At 26.9% G+C, this 21,385-nt stretch overlaps 1 protein-coding gene across 1 annotated transcript; it reads left to right on the top strand.

Annotated features, from left to right (window-relative positions):
• Positions 1-3,893: 3,893 nt before the first annotated feature.
• Positions 3,894-19,545, top strand: LOC132946501 (transcription factor Sox-10-like). The gene is made up of 5 exons (XM_061016535.1): positions 3,894-4,253; positions 9,525-9,671; positions 14,596-14,817; positions 15,457-15,632; positions 16,707-19,545. Exons 1-5 carry the CDS (start codon positions 4,057-4,059, stop codon positions 17,003-17,005), a joined length of 1,041 nt encoding a protein of 346 aa, XP_060872518.1. The 5' UTR covers positions 3,894-4,056; the 3' UTR covers positions 17,006-19,545.
• Positions 19,546-21,385: the final 1,840 nt, after the last annotated feature.

The raw sequence follows: 21,385 nt of genomic DNA, 5'->3' as shown, positions 1-21,385 counted from the left end.
AATATTTCAAAAGCTAAAATATTAATTTCTGTAAAGTTAAATTCAAAGTTTAAGTGGAAGGCTAGTAGAGGCAAAAACCAATAATAATCCGTGTCTTATATAATATATAATCGGAGGGTGAGCTTATGCAAAGGCAAATACGGTAAAACTCTCTGTAGGTATATAATAATATAAATTATATATTCCTATGGCGATTACTGATTACTAATTAGTAGGTAATATAAAAATTGGTTATTGTTTATTTGCGTTATATTCTTCTGTTATTTTACATAAGTATATAATATGGATATTTGCTCTTTACAGACTTGTGTGCCTGTTAGGAATAGCTAAGAGATAAATAAATTTAATTTACCTATAATGTCTTATAATACTATATTATAGTATTAAATATTAATAGTATTATAGTCAAGATTCAACGATATGATAGACTGAAATTCAAAATATTGTTTCTAGTTAGAATCAAATAACTTTTTAAGTGAAACTCGGGCTACTATTATTTTTAAACCAGAAAAGAATATAAAATCGAAAAATAATATTTTGTTCGTATACTATGACGTATAGATAAACCTATTGAAGATCACTGAAATTCAATTAATGAAAAGGTTTTACCGTAAATTAATTTTTTCTATATTTCAAATATCTTTTATAGTTTTATCTGGGATTACTTCCGTATCTTACTATAGATCCGTAGGTAAACTAATTAAATTAAATATTATATTATTTCTGAGCTATGTTCCAGGATAAATCGCTATTCCGAGGCGAACCGGATATCTCTCGCAGAGACCATATTGTAACAAACAATCCATTCAGTGGTGACAGCTGATATAAGTCTCCGACATCTGGTGCAACGTTTTTTTAAAACCAAAATATTTTAAAATAGTAAAAATTAAAAAAAAACTTAATCAGTATCTCTTAGAAATATTATATTTCAAAATTGGGAAATTATAACCGGATAGGTTAATTTAATATTTAATAATTGTATTATATAATAATATATACATTATACCTAATATTATTAGTATTATATAATATTTTGTAATTCGTAACTCACTTGTCATCTAAAACAGACTTTAGTGGTAAATAGCTATTGATATTATTATAGGTAGGTATTATTATAGGCACCTCAATAACGAGAGGTCATAACAAAATATGTAAGTAGGTAGATACACGGTCTTATCGCCATTGAAGCATCTGATAATAATAAGATATCCTGGGGAATAAACAAACAATAAAAACTTAATAATTTACATTTTATAAAATGGTATTTGTTTTTATGTTATTTTACCACACGCACATGGACAGAATATTGTAAATAAATTTAAAAACACTGTCCCTGAATTTGTTATGGTAAGCATTCTTGTCAATGTATTGTTACTGCCTAAATATTTATATAATATATAGTATCCTAATCGAAAATAATCCATTGAAATTTAACTTATTATAAGAAAATGACAACATGGTTGAAGGTTAAAATTTATGTAGTTTAATAAAATAACATATATCTACATAAATAAACAAACAAGCCTTGTGCACGTAATATATACTAAGAATATAGTTTAAGATCTATGACAAAAACAAAACGTTTACGTGGGTCACTATATATTGTGAAATATTTGAAAACAATTTGGTCAATTCCAATATATGGCGTAGGGTTGGTTTTTACAACATTGTCTTATAAATTGTAATTTCCATATTATGCTTATATCATAAATATATTTGACCTATATAGGTTAACTTTTAAACAATGATAATACACATTTTTAAAATTATTTTTATGTAGATAATATCTAGAATCAAGCATAAATATCCATCAAATTTCCAACTATTCAAACACTTATAAATTGGTATTTAAATCATTTAAATTATTCGTTGTTTAAATGTTAGTATAATGTAACTAACGAACACGATTATAAATATTAATAGAATTTAATAACATATATCAATACAATAATATATTATTCTACATTATAAATATACCATTTAACTATTATTCAATTTAAATTTCAATATTTCAGTCATTAAATAAATTTATATTTAAAAATAGTCTTTTAAAGTTATTGGAACATTTTTTTTTGATTTTAAAGACTAAATATGCGAACTTGAAATAATAAATGTGAGTTTAATACTCTTCTATAGTTTATCGCTTATGGAAGAATAATTTTTAGTTTAACTTTAATTGATATTAAAAAAAAAAAAATTATAAAAAATCATTTCAGCATTAATTATAGTTTTTTATTTTAAACTGCCAGTGGAAAGTTAGGTTAATTAAAAGTGATTTCAGATTTTCTGAGTAAAAATATTATAGTAGGTACATATTATATTGATGATAATTCAAAAATTAATTTGTAAATTCAAATATTCAGTTTGAGCAATATAATGTATACCTACACACGGGAAAGAAATTGAGTCATTCTTAAACAGCTATTGACTAGGAATTTAAATCTGTGAAAAAAATATACTATTATTAAAATTCCAGAATTTCAATATAGATAATCTTTAAGCTTTAAAACTACTTTGCTTAGTTAATTTGATAATGTAACCAAAAACTCATTGAAAAACGAAAATACTTTGTAACGAAATACAATTATTAGTATTTTATATTTTTACTAAATTGCTTTTTTTTCTTTTTAAATTGTTTAAATTATTACATGTTTTATATTTATTATTTGGTATACAATATTAACCTATTTGTTGTCTATATAAATCTAACTGTATTATGTATATAGATTTATAAACGAAAATTTTAAGTAGGTACTATTATTATAGTTTATATGACATTAAAATTTGCAATTCATACAGTATGCCAATTTGATATTTTTTTTTTAATTTTAATTTTTAGTAATACCCGCTGTTTAATTATTACTTATTTATTAGGTAAACATTGTTCTTTGCAAAGGTCGAAAAAAATTACTGCATTGCTTAATTGTTTGTGTTTTTTTCTCACCAATTGAAATACATTATATTATATTAAAACGATAACAATATTCATTGTTAAAAATATAAATTAAATTACCTACAATATTTGTCAGTGTCCAGTGTAACCTTTACTATTTCGCTTAAGCCAGCAAGATAATCATTATCCAGTGGCCGTTTAATCATTATGTGCACTTGCCGTTTTGCGTTAGTTACTATTTAATTAATAATAGTAATAATGTATACTTTCAGACGTTTTAGTATATAACTCATAAAGAAAATAATTAATGCGCGACCCTAAACACTGTATCATTGTCTGAAGAGGGTATACGAAAAATACAATTTGCATATAATGTATTATATTCGCAATGTTAATTTAGATGATCGTTAACTTCAAATGATTTGCATAAATGGTTATGTATAATGTATAATATTAGTGGTATAATTTTATAAAATTTATAATTTTGAAAGTTAAATAGGTATAGTATAGGAAATATTACCTGCTACTTATGTTATTATACTATTATTTATTTATACACTGACCCATCATGAAATTAATTTTTTTTTTCGAGTTATTATGTTATTATTTAAAAGAAGCCACCACTGGTTAAAAATAAAAAAATCAATTTAGTTTTGTAGTTCTACTTTTAATTATAATATATTATATTGTATAAAATAATTTATGTTCGTGAAACTCTTGTTTCACCTGTTGTATTATAATTGTTGATTCTATTTTATTATTATAAATTATAACATACAATTTGTTATTTTTACTTTGATTTTTCAGGAATTAAAAATATATATCAAATTAAGTGCTCCGTAAAAAAAAGCAATGTGCTATTTAAGTTGTGGGAGGGGGGCAGGGGTCCGCGTGAGTTGTGTTACGCTCCGCCTGGTCTAGAGTGGTGGGAGTAAAGATCCACGATAAGATCTATACGAGACGAGCGGACATGATCTCCGTCCAACAGTACATGGTCTCGTCTGGTTTGTGTTAGTTCGATCGACCCAGAACAGATTATTTAATTATTTTGACATTTCGTTCGCTTGTATTATTATATTTGTGACGTTTTGCGTACCCAACCCACTCGCTTTACAGTATATAAATTAAAAATTATACTTTTTTTTCCCATAAATATCACAATAATGAACTGTTTATTGGTCAAATCACCCGGTCCGTCCGGTAAACCAGTGGTCACTATTACGGCGAGTGCGGCAGCGAGCGTAACGGCAGCGGCAAAGGCGGCGATGAGCAATGCATTGAAAGACAACGAGCAGATAAATGACGCCGTGAGCAAAGTTTTGGGTGGATACGATTGGACTCTAGTGCCAGTTCCTGCCAAGTATGTTTTTTTCGTCTTTTCGTTTCGATAATTTAACCATAATACCATAACATTGTATATTATTCCATGGTATACCTACTTACGTCGAAAACACGGTCTGTGGCATTTCGAAATTCCTAGGCCACTTTTAGACCAACAAATTCCTATCCCATGTATATTGTATAGCTGTGGTCGGTGGCGGACACGCGAGGGATGGGAGATTGGGTGTTCAAACTCCCCCTTGGTATTATTTAACTATATGTTTATAGATGTATAAAAATTAGTACAATTCAAAAAAATATTTTGATACGTATATATTATACATAATATGCGCATATAATTTTTTTCATAAAACCCACTCACATTGAAAATATGTGCAGTGTACGCCACTGGCTGTGGTTAAATTATTGTGTATCGTCTTGCCCATGGTTAGTTGATGAACGTTATTTACTTATAATTTATAAACAATAAAACCGTAACGTAACCGTTAAAATTAATTCAGAAAATGCACATTTTATTTGAAATATTTTAGGTACCGTACCATCTACCAGCTATCATAGCACGCAGCATCGCGGTTGTATGACCTGTAAATTAAAATTTGTTTAACCTTTGAATTAACTCGGTTTCTTATCGTATACGAATTTTGGGCATATTGATAATATCGAACACTACCTATATACAAATATTTATTGGTTTTGTCAATAATCTAAACTATCGTAACTATATAAATTATAATATTATGTTTTATTTCGTTAACTTATAAAAGTCTACACGATTAAAAAACGAGTATGACAATGTATCTTTATCGCAATAATATAATACTATATGTATTTAAATATATTGTATTCTATATTATACGAACCAAGAACCTAATACTCATACTTTTAATTGCAATCAGAATATTAGTGATTGATTGGTCCAAGACTCTTGAACAATTTTACTAAATTATTTATAAGAGTTCTATTTTGAAATAAATTTTAATTATGCTAATCTGCGATACAATTTATGAAGGTATGTAATTTGATTTAGTAAAACAATCATAAAAACGATTGTTTAAATATAGTTTTAACTTTTAAGAAATCACCACTAGAATTAACAATTGTATATTAATTGTAAATTTTGTTTTGTTGGAGGGGATGTTAGTCGCAGGGAAAGGAGGATAATAATTATGAAATGGATATGTGTTCAACAATAATTTGGGTTGACTGGGATAACTTGGGAAATATATTTTCTTGAAAGCTGTGAAAGATAGTGTCAGTATGTGAGTAGAAAAGTTGTTGTTGTCAAACTACCCTATAACGACCTGACACGAAAATAGATCCATACCACTTATAAATCCATCCCTTGTCTGTTCGACAAGAAGTGTTACTTCTAACCCACCCCAGTATAGTTTAAATAGATGATTCTCGATTTTTCTCCCCTTCTATCCATATGTTTACGTCAACATTTTTTCAAAATGGTGTCTACTAAAGAATTACCTTCGATTCGATTTTTTGCTGTACTCTTGTATATTTTTTCTATAGTTACCTACTTATGTGTATATACTAATGTGTAACAATAATAATAATCGTTGTCATTATAAAAATATTAAATATATTAAATATATTTAATATATTTAATGTATATGTATATTTTAATAAATATATATTAAAACCTATTAATTGCTATTTTTATTGTAGAAAGCACCTTACTTTCGAGGGTTAATGGTTATTCGAGGGTTAAAAGGGTTCCCTAATCCCAGTTTCTCTGTAAATTGGTGGCACACCCTAAGTTTCACGTAAGATTTTCATTAAATTTAAGCACAAGTAATTTATACTTTATTACTAAATAATCTGAGAATTATCGAAAAGTTCATATTTCAACTCGCGATGACATTTTATACTCAAAGTGGTTCAACAAAGGGATCAAGGAGTGGTACAATGAGAATTTTTTTCTTTTTAAATCACTTATTTATAGTCATTATAAAATCCCAAAAAGTTGTACACAAAATCCCAATATATATTGTATTTTACGTGTAGTTTTTTTTAAATTTTTAGTTGTTAAAGAAACTCAAAAACCTATAAAAAAAAGTTGAGGAAAATAAATCTATGGAACCGTCTTTTTAAAAAATGTTTGGTAATGCGAACTCCGCGCGGGATTGATTTTTTGAATACTAAACATTTCGCGATTAAATTTAAAATAAAGAAAACCATTTTCTTGTGCTGATGTTTTTAAATTGAAATTTAAACCTACCTAAACGATTCTGTCAATGTTCGTACAAAACTGAAATGATTAATTGTTTATAATACTTCTTTTATGAATATTGATGGCATGTATGTACATTTGATCGTATTCTATCAATACAACAATACAATTTAAACGGGTTTGGAATAAATAAAATAAGAAATTATAAAATTTTTTAAGATATAATAGACTTGTATAGAATGATAACACTTATTTTTTATAAAATATAAAATAAAAATTTGATACCTTAAACAAGTTATTATTATTTCAGTTTCTGTTATAAATTATCTCATAATAATAAATAAAACCACAAACCACGAAAACAATTTATTGTTCAATATATTTTTGATTAATATTATATTGTAACATTATATATGGAAGTATTTTTTTTAAGTTAATACATTTTTTATGGGAAAAATATTATGAATATTATAACCGCCAATAAAATCTGTTCAATATAATCGAAACATTTTTTTCAAAGATATCCATTTACGGATACAGATATACATTTAAAAATAAATAATAAATGCATATTTGCGATATGAAGACCTGCGTACTCAAAATATTTGATAAGTAAATATTATGCTCTAGATGAATTCATTAAGGAATGTTAACAGTTTCTGTCGGCGACATTGGCGGCATTTTTTTTTTTTTACGTCCGTCCTACCGGAAGATAAGGGACGACCGGAAGTTCTTTAGTAAGACATACAACGTGGATAGAATCTAATTCGATAGGCTATTAGTTTTATATCTATGTAATGTATATATTATAATAAAAAATAATATCAGCATAACTATACTGATAGCGGTGTTTGTGATCCGACGCCTACGAGGTCCCGAACACAAAACTAAATCGAAAAAAAAAAATATAAAAATATTTGTTAATTTTATCTAACGCCTAGTGTCATGTCATGATGATCAATATTCCAAACACTACAGTCAGCTAATTTTTGTTTAAACATCAAACACAAACCATGGTCAATCGTAAATAACCCTGCGGTAAAAAGGACGAAAGTGAATTTTCATTCAAACCACACGTGTCGGCCATTAAGTATAAAAGGATGTACAATTGTTTTTTTTTTTAAATCGATATAATATATTCTTTAAATAAACAAAATATGTGGGGGTTAATAAAAACAATGTCTAAACAATTCCAAGAAAAGAAATTTAAGCAGCGGTTTTGAAGAAAACATACTGAGGATTATATTTTAGGTATCTATATAGTATAATATGTTATTAAGTTATTGTATCAAGAATTCAATAATAAAGCGTAAACTTTTCCCATTATTTCTTAAACTAGCGAATAGAAAATATGGGTGTATTAAACATAGTATAGTTTCTTTTACATACAACGCAAATGAGCAAAAAGTTAAGAATTTATGGAATTCTATTATAAAATAGTAATGTTACTTATATTTTATATAGTAGGACCTAGTATCTAGTACAGATACCAGGATGAAATTAAAAATTCAAAAGAGGTAGGTAGGTATTCATATTGAAAAATAAGGAGCAGGATGTCTCCGCAACATTCTTTGTATTCGTCCCATCTCACACTGACACGTGACAACTCATAACCGTTCTTTGTTTTTTTAAATTTCATGGCTACGAGTGTATAGTTTAGTGTATGGTTAAGATAAACTTTGATACAAATTCATGAGGAGAATAATATTATATGTTATCTGCCGTCTAAAATATGAGCTGACATTTACTTTAAGGTGAATAATATTTGATAACAATAATTTAAGTGATACGTCACATTTTAGTAATTACGATAATTTAATATTTACGATAATTTAATATTATTAATTTATAATTTAAAATTACACGACGTATCATATATATATATATATATATATAATATGACATGTCATGCATAGATTGTAGTCAATTGTATATTTTGTTATGAATTCTTTTATAAATTTCTAATCCACCTGGTATAAGTTAAAATAAAGCAGTAACAGGTTGTTTATTGATCAAAACGAAAATTGAATATGTATGTTTGAATTTGTGTCGTTATAAATAGTTAACTGTCTAGTAAAGTCGCAGAATTATTAAACAAACTAAACGGGTGAAACAAAAGCCGTTTGTGTGTATGTTTTTCAAAATTAGTATCCAATTACCTACTTACCATCAAGTTACTAAAAAATATTCATCGTGTTAATAATAGTATTTTAAGAAATATAATATACATTGTGATTTTGTTAAAACGAACCATATAACGAAGCATGAACGAATAAAACCACAATAGGTCGCAATTATAATATTATTATGTATTAAGCCCGCGCCGATCGTTGCTATAATTAATTTTATCGCATGTTTTGTGTAATTTATAGACGACACTTTTTTTTTTTACAGTTCGTAATTCCTTCGTTTACGAACCGTGGCCATCGCGTAGGTATACTTAATTATTGTAATGCTTATACAAATTACGTACGTTTATGCGTCTTGTCATATCTTTTCGGAAACATATGAGTCTTGGACACCTACCAATACGTATTTTCGGTCGGAACTCGCAAGGGAAGATGCTATCAGTCGCCTGTCTTCACTTTTAATTTAACTGAGCCGTTATAGCTGCTAACTTTGAGGTTTTCCAAACGAAATTTATAATGTCGATAAAAATAGTAAACGTTTTTACTTTTTACTGGAAACATGTAATATGAGAATAGTGTTTTAATCACAATAGTATAATGTTTGTAGAGTTTATGACCTATACATAAATATATTAATATGTTTATATGAAATACCTGATATACAATTATTATGTTGGGTGAATTTAAACTATCTACATGTTAAACAATATCTCATATATAAATCTAATAGGAATTTTCATTAATTCAAAATGTATATAAGTACTATTTTGTTATCTTCGTTTTCGTATTTAATCATAGTACACATATTACATTGAAATTAATTCTTATTAAGTTTGTAAATGAATCTGAGATTATGATAAGTACACAAGTTTACATGGGTCGATATAATATAGACTAATTGTTATTACATTTTATAATAATTGTTTCGACAAATTATTATTGGATATCTTAATAATAACACGTAAATTGTATTTTCCAGACCTCCTACAGAGAAGAAAAATTATCATGTAAAGAGACCAATGAATGCTTTTATGGTGTGGGCTCAAGCAGCACGTCGCAAGCTTGCCGATCAGTATCCACAGCTGCACAACGCCGAACTCAGCAAAACGCTTGGTCAATTGTGGAGGTAAACAAAATATTAACGCTTTCCGTATTCAATTTAAGAGCTTATGATATATTTTGATAATAGTATGTAGGCATGTAGCATGTAGTGGTAAGCAAAATATGCGATTATGGTGCATAATGTTTTAGTAAAAAAAATCTTATCAAAATAAGTAAGAACTATTTTATTCTTTTCTAAAAATCACATTCAACTTTAAACCAAATATAATATAAGTATCTAATTTTGAATGAATTAAAACCATAACATAATAGTTATCGAAAAAACCAAGTTTCCTAGCGAAATATAATATATTTGTCCACAGTATAATAATAATAATAAAATAAACATCGATTAGTTCTCTTCATGATGTTATATTTAGTATAATTTATTTGTATTCTTATATCATTGTTTGATGGATGTATTAACGGTGTACCTATAATAAATATTATTCATTTTTCAATATATATAGTTTGTAAATATTTAAAAGACCGTGTTCAGCTTCGCTATTGTTACAATATTATTACTGTTTTAGAATATGGGAAGGCACCTATAATTAAGTTAAATAAGCCATAAACAAATTTCTGTTTAAAATTAGGATAAAATTATCTGTTTGATCTATAAATTGGGTGCAAATGTACAATACTATATAATATAATAATACAGTGTGTGGCGTGGTCCGTACACTCAACTGCGGAAAATATGCACTGATGTATCAGTTGGTGTTGCTAACTCCTGGATGGGTGACCACTCGGGATTTTTAGCTACAAATCTTTGCAAACGTGTTTCAACCAACCATTCCAACCGTTCCTCCCCCAACAAACAAAAAAACAGCCAATGGCCATAGTTGCCGGGCTTAAGCTCAATAAAAAAAAATAATAATAATAATACAGTATGTATATTGTGTATAGTAAATATGTTATATATTATATAAGTATATTAATATACTTTTGGAGATAATTGGTTATGTTAAAATTGTAATCAATGTATTATTATTTATAGCATGTACATACCTAGTACAAACATGTTTTTTTTATTTTACCGTCGTATTATATTGAAAACGTGGTTACGTCGTCTGGGCATACTTCAATAGCGTAGATATCACTCAATATTCAATATAGCATTTCATGTATTTGAAAAATGTCAACTACATTTTTTTTAAACATAATAATAATATAAAAATTTGCATACATCGAGGAAGTTTGAATACGTATTAATATAAATACCCACTGGCGTACGCAGAATTTTTCAATAGGGGGGGGGGGCTTGAAAATGAATAACAATTTTATTTTTATTCTGTCCTGCAGTCTAATAATTTCAGACGTTTATTCGAGGTATTTTCAAATGTTTGTGCAACTTCAACTTCTCAACTTTTCTGGTAGAAAAAATGCTCTGATCATAAACTTCGATGCCCAATGGATGCTTTAGGAAACGAATTTGATCTAGTTGGTACTTTTAGGAGGTCGAAATTGAAAATTCTCAGTACTTTTTAAAATAATTGAAGAAAAAAAAATGAAAAATAGTAAAAAATTGTTTGGGAACCTTGGTTAGGTCTTCACTTGGATTATATTTGATTAATTTCAGTTTTTTTTTTCTACAAATGTTAATAAAAAATTATTTACCCGGTCGAAAAGCTTAACATACGTTTTTATAATAGTTAAAATATTAACGATACATATAGTCATGGTTATTTTATATAAGCATTTAAAGTTCAAATATTGACAAAACCACGGTTAATTTGTAGTTCAAAACATATAAAATATTAAATTTGTATAGCTGAGGCTAGACAATTTAATACAAGTAGTTCATACTTTTACCAAAAAATTTCATTTTAGGAAAATTGGTACGCAAATACAATGTTTTTTTCAATAACGAATTCATTCTGGTAAGACGCACCTATATGATATTTACGTTATGTTTACTAGTTGACAGTTTAAACTTGATAAATATTTTTTTTTTAAAGTGATAATAATACGGGCAACAAAATACAGCCCCCCACTGTACCTATACTATTAAAATATATATAATCACTTTAAAAAAAACATTACTAAAATACTAGGAATACCGATTAAACATGTTATTTTGATCAAAGTCTATTGAAATTATAACTATAGGTAACTAAGTGGTAACATATGTTGTATTCCAATGTTATAGAACTATATCTTTATATTACTACCTCGTGTTAAAGCTACATTGTGTTTTTATAATTTTTTAAGACAAACCTTATTGAAATAAAGAATCTTACGGCCTAGCTAGTATAAAAATGCAAGCTAATCTCACCTTTCAATAATTTTAGATTTTAAAAATCGTGGAATTTTCAATAACGTTACAGTCGTTACTCGTGTGACGTGTATATAGTTTTGTTTGTAACATGTTTGTGTCTATCCAATATTAATAATAACAAAAATAAAATATTTGCCTACATCATATATTTACTCACATCGAAGCAAAAAATTCTAACATTGATTAGTTTTATGTTTATATATCTATGATTAAAATTAAAAATTTTAAGTATTATAACTTTTTTTTTGTTTGGGCGGCATTAATTCAAAGAGATGTTAAAAACTAAAACTAACGATTAGATCTGAGTTCAGTTTAAAATGATGGTAAACACGCTTTACATATTAAAGTGCTGACGAATAATATTTGTATTATAGTGTGCACTACTAAGTGCTAAAAGTGATTTTTTAACCGATAGAATGCAAGTAAAGATTTAAATATAACGAATAAAGTATACTTCAATACATTTCGTCTTCATTTTGTAGCTAAATAATACAGCATGGATATAATATCATGTATATACTAAATCTATATATAGTCATAATACCTATATCATATTATTGATCAAGCAAAAAATACAATATACTTAATATTTTTATTGTGTAAGCAATTTATTTTATAAGATTCTGCTATTTTTTTATGTAAAATATTTATTTTTAATTTAGACATTTATTAGTATTATACTAATATCTCAACTATTTGTCATATTATTGTATATAATATTTGAACATCTTCTTCGTGCAAAAATAGTGGCATAATAGTGTATTTTTATGTTATTTATAATTAAACTGTTTGATGAGTTAACATTAAATTCATTGAATTCGATAATTTCATTTTTAAAAACTGGATTTAATTTTATAGTTAGGTAGTTCTAGTAATAGATAGCTACTTAACATATAATATAGAGTAAAAAATAATATATTTCAAATATATATATTTATTAAATATATAGGTTACCTATAATATAATAATTATTTTTGTTTACATTTTAAGTTTATGGTTTTCAATTGGTTGTTAATTTTTTTTTAATATAAAAAAAACTTTGTTAAAATAATAAGTATATAATTAACTCTAAAGTAATACCATTAACCGCCTAAACCCTTTGTAAACATATTATAACGCATAAATATAATAAAGTGACTTTTAAAAAGTATAAAATCATTAATTTTTCTTAAATTAGGAGAGCGTCAAAGATTACGTCTTAGCCCTTATAGGTAGGTACTATACTATGCATTATTTTTCTGAACTTTTCTAACGATAATATAATTTTAAACATTTAGTGTTATTTTCATATATAATAATATAACATGGTGCCTACATATCAAATTCAAAATTACTTAGGATGTGTTGTTTATAACAGCATCATGTAGGTAGAAGTAAAATAAATGGATGATATAATATGCTTGTGTCAAAATTCTGTTCCCATAGGCTTACGAAAAAAATCGTATATATTTATGAGATTAAAGTTTTTGCACTAAATTCGGTTCAGCTGTTTTATTTAAGTATACGAATTTTTTATAACTTTTTATTTTTCAATTTTACAGTAAATACTTTTCAGAGGTTTTTTATTATGATGAATAATTCACATATTATTATGTAAAAATGGCTGTAGAGGTACCTATAGGTATATTACTATGTACACTCAAACTCAGGACGTGTATAATAATGGTCTACTCGCGTGGGCAACTGTATATAATATTACTGTTTAAAGAAATAAATTCATCTTTTTATTACAATGCGTATTATAACTTTTCATCATAATAATAATATCTCCGGTCTTCAATTTGGTTTTTGTTTTTTTTTTTTAACTTCTCTACACTGTAGTGGAGCGTAAAATATTAATATTAAAATGGGAAAGGTCATACTCCACAGAGAGACACTCCCGCGTTTAATTAGTCTCTCTCAGAAATAGTAATATGACATAATACAGGGAGTGTCTAGGGACGGATATGCCGGCACACGAGCATCTGGGACGAATCGGACGTACATTTAATTGTCCGTTTATTTTCAACCCCAAGCATGTTAACCCTTTGGGTATGTCAAATATTAAAAAAAACATGAGGAATACATTTTTCATCCCTTGGCTGGTTGACAACAGGTGCCCAAGACACAAGGATAAAACAATAAAAATAAAACGAACAGTTCCGGTATTCTACGATAATATTATATAATATTTGTGGTTTTCGTACGTGTTTTTTTCTTTTGTTAAGGCGTTCATTAAAAACCATATAGTTTTGTAGTAATGAGGATAATATAACAATATTGGGACTAAGAAAAAATGTCGTGCATTCCGGGGAGGGGTCGTATACACTCATGCCGTAGTAAATTAAGTACATTAAATTTATAATTTTCAAGGCCTAAAGTATGATATTAACGATTAGCATGTTCGTAGTTTTGTACATATTATACATAACGTAAATAGCAAACACATTATAGCTTTGTGGGATCGTATGAGCTAATCATCTAATCATCTGTGATGGCTAACGATGTATAACTACAATATTATGTTTATAGTTTAGTAAATTGGACGTAAATATTTTAATACGTGTTTTGATAAACAAATGTTAATGCTGCACGATCGTATATTAGATGAATTACTAACTATTATGTATCTAACTATATTACGTCTATACAATATAGTGATTATTATTTTTTTAAACACGGTTTTTAGACTTTTGAGTGGTGATGATAAACAACCGTTTATAGAAGAGGCTGAAAAACTGCGTGTGCTCCACAAGAACCGATATCCCGATTATAAATATCAACCACGTCGGCGCAAGGCTGCTAAAGGCATTCCAAAGATACAGGACAAATCAAAACATGACAAATCTGAAGCAAACGATTCTCAGTACCAACGTCATTCAAAACACGACGCGTCAATGCATTGTAACAGGTAATAGTGATATAATTTATTTCGAATTTGCTGTGCACATAAAAAAAATATTCATTTATACAATTAGTGTATATATTTTATATTTTGTACATTTGTGATTTGAATGTAAGATTACCGACTATAGTTGTAGGGATATAGCAAACGATTTGGGCACGGTTTCATATTGTCAAGTATTTTTACACGTACACTGGTAAAACTTATACATTTTTATCAGATTTCGTGTGACAATCTCATAATATTCAAAGATACGTCGAAGTACCAAGTTAAAATTAACTTTTATTCTGCGTGGGGTTTAAAAGGTTTTCAGATATAGATTCGCATGTAATATTAAACATTTATATACACATGAATATAATTTTGAATTTATTACTGCATGAATAAAAAATAGATAGATTTATTGGAGCTGCTTTTTTAAATTGGTCATAAGATGCCTGTATAGACAAACCAAATATTTACATTTTGTATTCATTACTCAATTATGTATAACAGATTTTAACTATAAGCATACATTTTGATTAATTGTTGATTAGGTTTAATATTGCTTGAGATTTGAATAATAAATATTTTCGAAAGTACGTTGGTTGTTGGTTATAAAAAACAGTTAATATTTAGGTTAATTATTATTATTATTTTTAATAGCACCACTAGTAGTCGTCCGATTAAACAAGAAATGATTCCTGCCAGTTCATCGTCGACCAGTAGTAGTAGTCCATCCGGTTCAGCACCAGAACCACTGACTCCTCCTACTACTCCAAACTACTACCCAGCCAAGCCCAAAAACGGCTATTGCAACACTACGCACACTATTTGTTATGGTAAGCATTCAACTACTTCGGCACATCGTCCATCTATTTTAAATTAAAACACCGCGAAAGTCGGTCTATACAGGTTTCGTTTGTACCACAGAGTAAGATCACCATGCTGCAATATAATATTTGTATTATATTTGTTAAGTTTTAATTCAATAATAAACCATTGAATATTATACGAAAAACGATTCCGAGCGGAGACGGTGTCGAGTCCTTTAAGTGCATTTTATAATTTATTAATAAAACTATTGTTATTAACTTACAAAACTATACCGAGAACCATGCCGTAGCACTATGTACATAAACAGTTTCAAATTAGTTTAAATATTTTTAAAATGTCATTATGTACAGTAAAATGTACAATATATATATTCACAACAGCGAAAAGTTTCAAATCCCAACTAATTATTTTTTTAATTTTAATAAAATAACTAAACCCGTTATTTATCGTAAATGCCTAATTTCGTTGAAATGTTAACTCGAAAAAGCTATACAAATTAATTGTGTATAACTATGATATTTTGTATACACTTTAACAACTATACTTATAAAGAATCTTGTATCATATTTCAAGCCTTAAATATAAAAATTTAAAAATTTTCGAATTAGTAATTTTTGTCAACATTTTGATTTTTAATTTTTATAAAAACCTTGTTTATTATATTTTTGATTTACAAATACACATTTTATTATCATAAATCAAAAATTACAAATATATTAAATGTCCATAAATAGTACAAAAGTAGCCAAATTGTTTTTAAAATTTAATCATGCCTGAAAAATGCTAATATAAAAATGATGTTTGGTAATAATTTCAAGTCTCTACACTTATTTATTTTTAATTCCAATATCAATCAAAATCGATTTTGTCAAAAACTTGTGTTGAGGCAATATTCCCGTTTCTCCGTATTTTTTTTTAGTTTTTCCCAATTATTTTAAAAATAACAAGGGCAAAGTGTCATAAAAAAAAAAAATAAAAACATAACACTTACATTGTAAAACCAATACTTTCACCGCTCGGAGTCTAAAAACGGTTTTATTTAATTGATAATAAATCGTAACAATAAATTGATATTCAAGGTGGAGAAACGGGTGAATCTGCGATAGATTACAGTCTAGATTTTGGTCGCATGGACGATCTACCGGCGGTGGAGGCTATCGGAGCTGACATGGTGGACAGTTCGGAACTGGATCAGTACCTAACGATGAGCAACCAATACCCATCCACGTCAAGCAGTTGTGTTGACCCTGCAGAACAGTATTATTATCATGCCAGGTATCATGAATTGCAGCCGAACACGGCCAAGCCACATTTTTCGGTACATCAAACGTCATACCAGCCGTCTTATCAGTACGTCGTCAACAACTATAATAACTAACTTCAATATTTATACTATAATATAATATAATGATATATATTATATTTATATATTTTGTATTTATTGTATTCAGGTACTATTTTATGTGTATTATTTTTTTTATTCGTGTGTAAAATACTCATAGAATATTTTTTAGTTGTTTGTCGGTAAAAATTGTAAACGCAACATTAGATGATAATAATATAGTGCATGGAGAGCATGACATATTATTTTTCTGTAGCCACAATAACCGAATATTGGTATGACTGATATTATAATAATGAGAAATATTTTTTTAAGCGTTTTAAAAAAATTTTAATTATAAAAACTATATTTTTAAGTAGGCACCTACTTAAATAATAATATAATATTTTTATCTACTCGATAATAATAATATATACGAGTATGTTGCGACTAAAACTTTTGTATTCAAATAGCATTTTAAATATTAATTTAGATATATAATGTAAATTAAAATATGTGTATCGAGTTATTTTTGTTTTATATTTTCATCAATAATTAAATATCACCAACTTTCTCACGGAAAACGTCAATAACCTCATTAGTTCCAATAATGCGTCTCCTACGCATTAAATATTTAGATAAGGGCGAAGTTTTGAAATTATTCAGGGGCTGTGGGAGTTTTTATGTATGAGAACAAAATTTTTATACAATGATCATTAACTACATCGTACATGAGTTTCACTGTTGTCTAATGATAACATGCATGTATATAATATAATATTATTCATTGCTTGTAACGAATTAACATTTCTTGTTAATTATTTTTCATATTGATAAAAATGATTATTTTTCTATACGTGTATAGTATTTAGTTTGGGTTTTCATGGGAAATAAAAAAATAATATCAATTTGTTTATCAAGTTAATTTTTAAACATAACAAAAATAAGTTAAAATGTGTAATGTGTATAATATTATTAGGTACCTATACTATATATATATAATATATTTTACAGTTCAGCGGTTCTCAGCCTTTATATATTATAATATGATATATGTTATCTGGGATCTACACGTCATATTTAAGGTTTGCACGTATCGCTAGAAAGTATACAATGTTTAATAGGAGCGTTAATAATAATTCGAATTTTTTTCTTAAAGTCACGTGGCGTTTATGTAATACCAGTTGAGAACCGCTGGTGCCTGCAGGTGTGATGTATACATATTGCATGATAAAAATTATCTACCTATCTGCACTATATACAATATATATACATGATGAAACTTAAAATGTTATGTTTTAAATTCACTTGAGAAAAAAGTAATTTAAATAATATGTATAAAAACTGAAAGTTTATTGTGGGGAGGGGGGACTGCTAGGTATTATATATGTAAGAAATATTATTATTATTACTATTATTATTATTATTATTATTAATTTATTAATTTATTACTCATTGCGCCTATACAACAATAATAAATGCGTCGTTTGTTTATTATATTTTAACAATTGTTACAAAGTCATAGAATGGTTTTTCTTTGAAAATTTCAGAATTATGCGTCTTTAAGTGACCCACTTATAGATTTTAAGCCAGCCTCAATATAGGAACAACTCTCCTCTTTCCCAGAAAACATAATAATTATTATATTATAATGGGATAAGCATAAGCTAACCATAATTAGTTAATTACCACCGCTAATATTTCCATTTCAATCAGATTTAAATCCTTGCTAATAATCCAAAATGCCACTTATATTATACCTAGGTACATTATATTTAAGGTAATAGCCATTTTTATGCATCAATATTTAATATATTAGCGAAAACATGACCCATAATTTTTTTCCCTCATTAAAAATATATATTTTATCAAGAATTCTTGCATACGACCGGTCTTAAATTTAAACTTGGTACTTAAATTTACAATTAACGTTTTCATTTTTTTTAAAAATAAATTTAATAATCCTTTGAACACTATAACTGATAATAGTTGTTTGATTATGATTAATAATGTGTTAGGTTTATACGTTATTATTTTAGATATAGCTGGTTAGATTATTATTATTACATTTTTAATTTATTTAATACGCTTATAAAATAATTTATATTATGTATTTAAATTTGTATTTTTCAAGATTACATTTAAAAATAAATTTTTTCAAAAATTGTACTTTTATTATTTATGTATTTTTAAGACTAAAAAAATGTAAAGCTTTTAAGTTTAAAAATGTTAATTTTAAATTTATTTTTTAAGTATTACATTTAATTGATTACAAATATTGGGGAGATTCTTTTAGAATGAGACGTCTTACAAATAAGATCAAATATGAATAATATTTATTGATTGAAGTCCTTTAATTAGGCTTACACAAATAATAATATTAACCTCATATTTGTATGTCTTATACTTATTTAAATAAAGTATAGAACCGTGGTGAATTTATGATAGTCATAAAGAATTTTTATTATCATTAAATTATTGCTTTTATAATTTATTTTCAATAATGTTACATTAATTAGTCTTATATATCACTAAGGCGCTTATAATTGTATCTTTAATACTTAAGTGACATAATATTGTTCTTATTACTTCATAATAGGTTGTTAATTAATAATACAATATTAAAATGTAAAATGTAAAATGTATTAATTGACATTAAAAGGTATTTTTGTACTTTAATTGCATTATTGTCATATTTTCTTAATTTTAATTTACAACGACCTGGATTAAAAGATTTTAAGAACTATACAAGTTATACAAAATCTACAGACTATCTTACTTAAATTCTAAATAAATTGTTCTTAGGAAAAGATTAAGAAAAAAAGTCTCATATTGTAAGATTGGATTATAATAATTTATATATTATATTATATTTTATTTACTAACATGTAAATATGTAATAGGTACCTAGGTACTATAATAACGGGTTGATTTTTTTATCGAACAGTTTTCTACGATAAATATTATAATATGTTTAATATTTATTGTTTTATACACGCAAGTAATACAAGCAACTACCCATATAGGAATTTATTATCAAGATTTAAAATAAAAATATTGATACACCAGTACAATACCTATATGACTGTATATGTTACAATACGACGATTCAAGCAACACAATATTTGTACCTATCAATTAAAGAATAGTTATGACTGTTATGAGTTTTATGCATTTACAAATCATAATGAAAGAGGTGATTATAATGAGAAGGTACATTTTCACTAAAAATAAGAATTTTGAAATTGCGCCTGTTGCATTAGCAGACGATATTTTTTGTGCACGCACCCGTGTAGGCGTATATAGCTGTATAGTATTTTTTATACAATACATAATATATCTATGTGTGTGTGTGTGTTAGTGCTATGTATACATTAACGAACATTGATCCCTTTAAAAGGACCGTTTCCAGGTTCTACTGCAGTGTCCTTAGAGGATTTACCTGTATACGGTGGTTAGCAGTGCATTCATACATACTCGCATCGTGTAACGTATTTGCAAAATTTACGAACCATATATAATCTGATTAAGAGTTCATTGCAAGGGATCGTGACATGTTTGTCGGTGAATATAAATTACCATTGGACACAACTGTTACCCAATTTAAACAAAACAATATGACATTGTATACGCATGCGTAATTATTATACAGGGTGTCTTTCCACAGAGTTGGTTCTCGAATTGCCCTAAACAGACAGACCAAATATTATATCGGGTATGCTGCACTATAGATGCAGCCTTCAGTGTGAGAACACTGAGAACAAACGCTACGCAGAGACAAATTCTCGTCAGCTTATAACTATGATGGGGTTATATTATCCTTATAGGAATATAGGATTTATATTCAATATAGGTAAAATGGTAAAATATGTATTTAATTTTGTTAAAATATGCAATACAAATATAATATAACATCGCTATAATTAATTCCAAACTATCATTATGTAGAAAAGAAGCAACTTGTGATTTTAAATAGATTGAAGTTACATTTTATGTAAGCTAAATCATTTTGTTAAAATAAACTATATTACAATGCGTTTTTACATTTTTTTTCTTCAAAGTCAAAATCATCATTGACGCGACATCCGATTTTTACACTACTTTTATTTATATATGTTACATACACCACAAGACATGCCTCCTTCGTGTTTAACTATAATATCCATTAAACATAAGATATGTAAAAATATACAGACTAAAAAATAAAAAAAAACTATTAGAGAATACAGATAATATCCTCACTTTTAAAATATTTGATAATAAATCAATAAACTGTAATATTAAAACTATAAAAACACAAAATTAATTCTGCTGAAATCAAATTATATAATATGTAGAACGAACATAATTTATGTTATATGCGCGCATCACGTCATATTAACCATGAAGTTTTGCTTCTCTAAGATTTATGTTGTACCACTACCTATTCATTTGTGC

Source organism: Metopolophium dirhodum, chromosome 6 (assembly GCF_019925205.1).
Source record: "Metopolophium dirhodum isolate CAU chromosome 6, ASM1992520v1, whole genome shotgun sequence".
NCBI lineage: Eukaryota > Metazoa > Arthropoda > Insecta > Hemiptera > Aphididae > Metopolophium > Metopolophium dirhodum.
The sequence above is the reverse complement of the archived record's forward strand: the minus strand, read 5'-3'. Positions and strand labels throughout refer to the sequence as shown.

Coding starts and splice junctions, on each gene's coding strand:
- LOC132946501 (XM_061016535.1), top strand. CDS start 4,057: ATGAACTGTTTATTGGTCAAATCACCCGGTCCGTCCGGTAAACCAGTG. Junction 9,672..14,595: donor ACGCTTGGTCAATTGTGGAG/GTAAACAAAATA, acceptor CACGGTTTTTAG/ACTTTTGAGTGGTGATGATA. Junction 14,818..15,456: donor GCGTCAATGCATTGTAACAG/GTAATAGTGATA, acceptor TATTTTTAATAG/CACCACTAGTAGTCGTCCGA.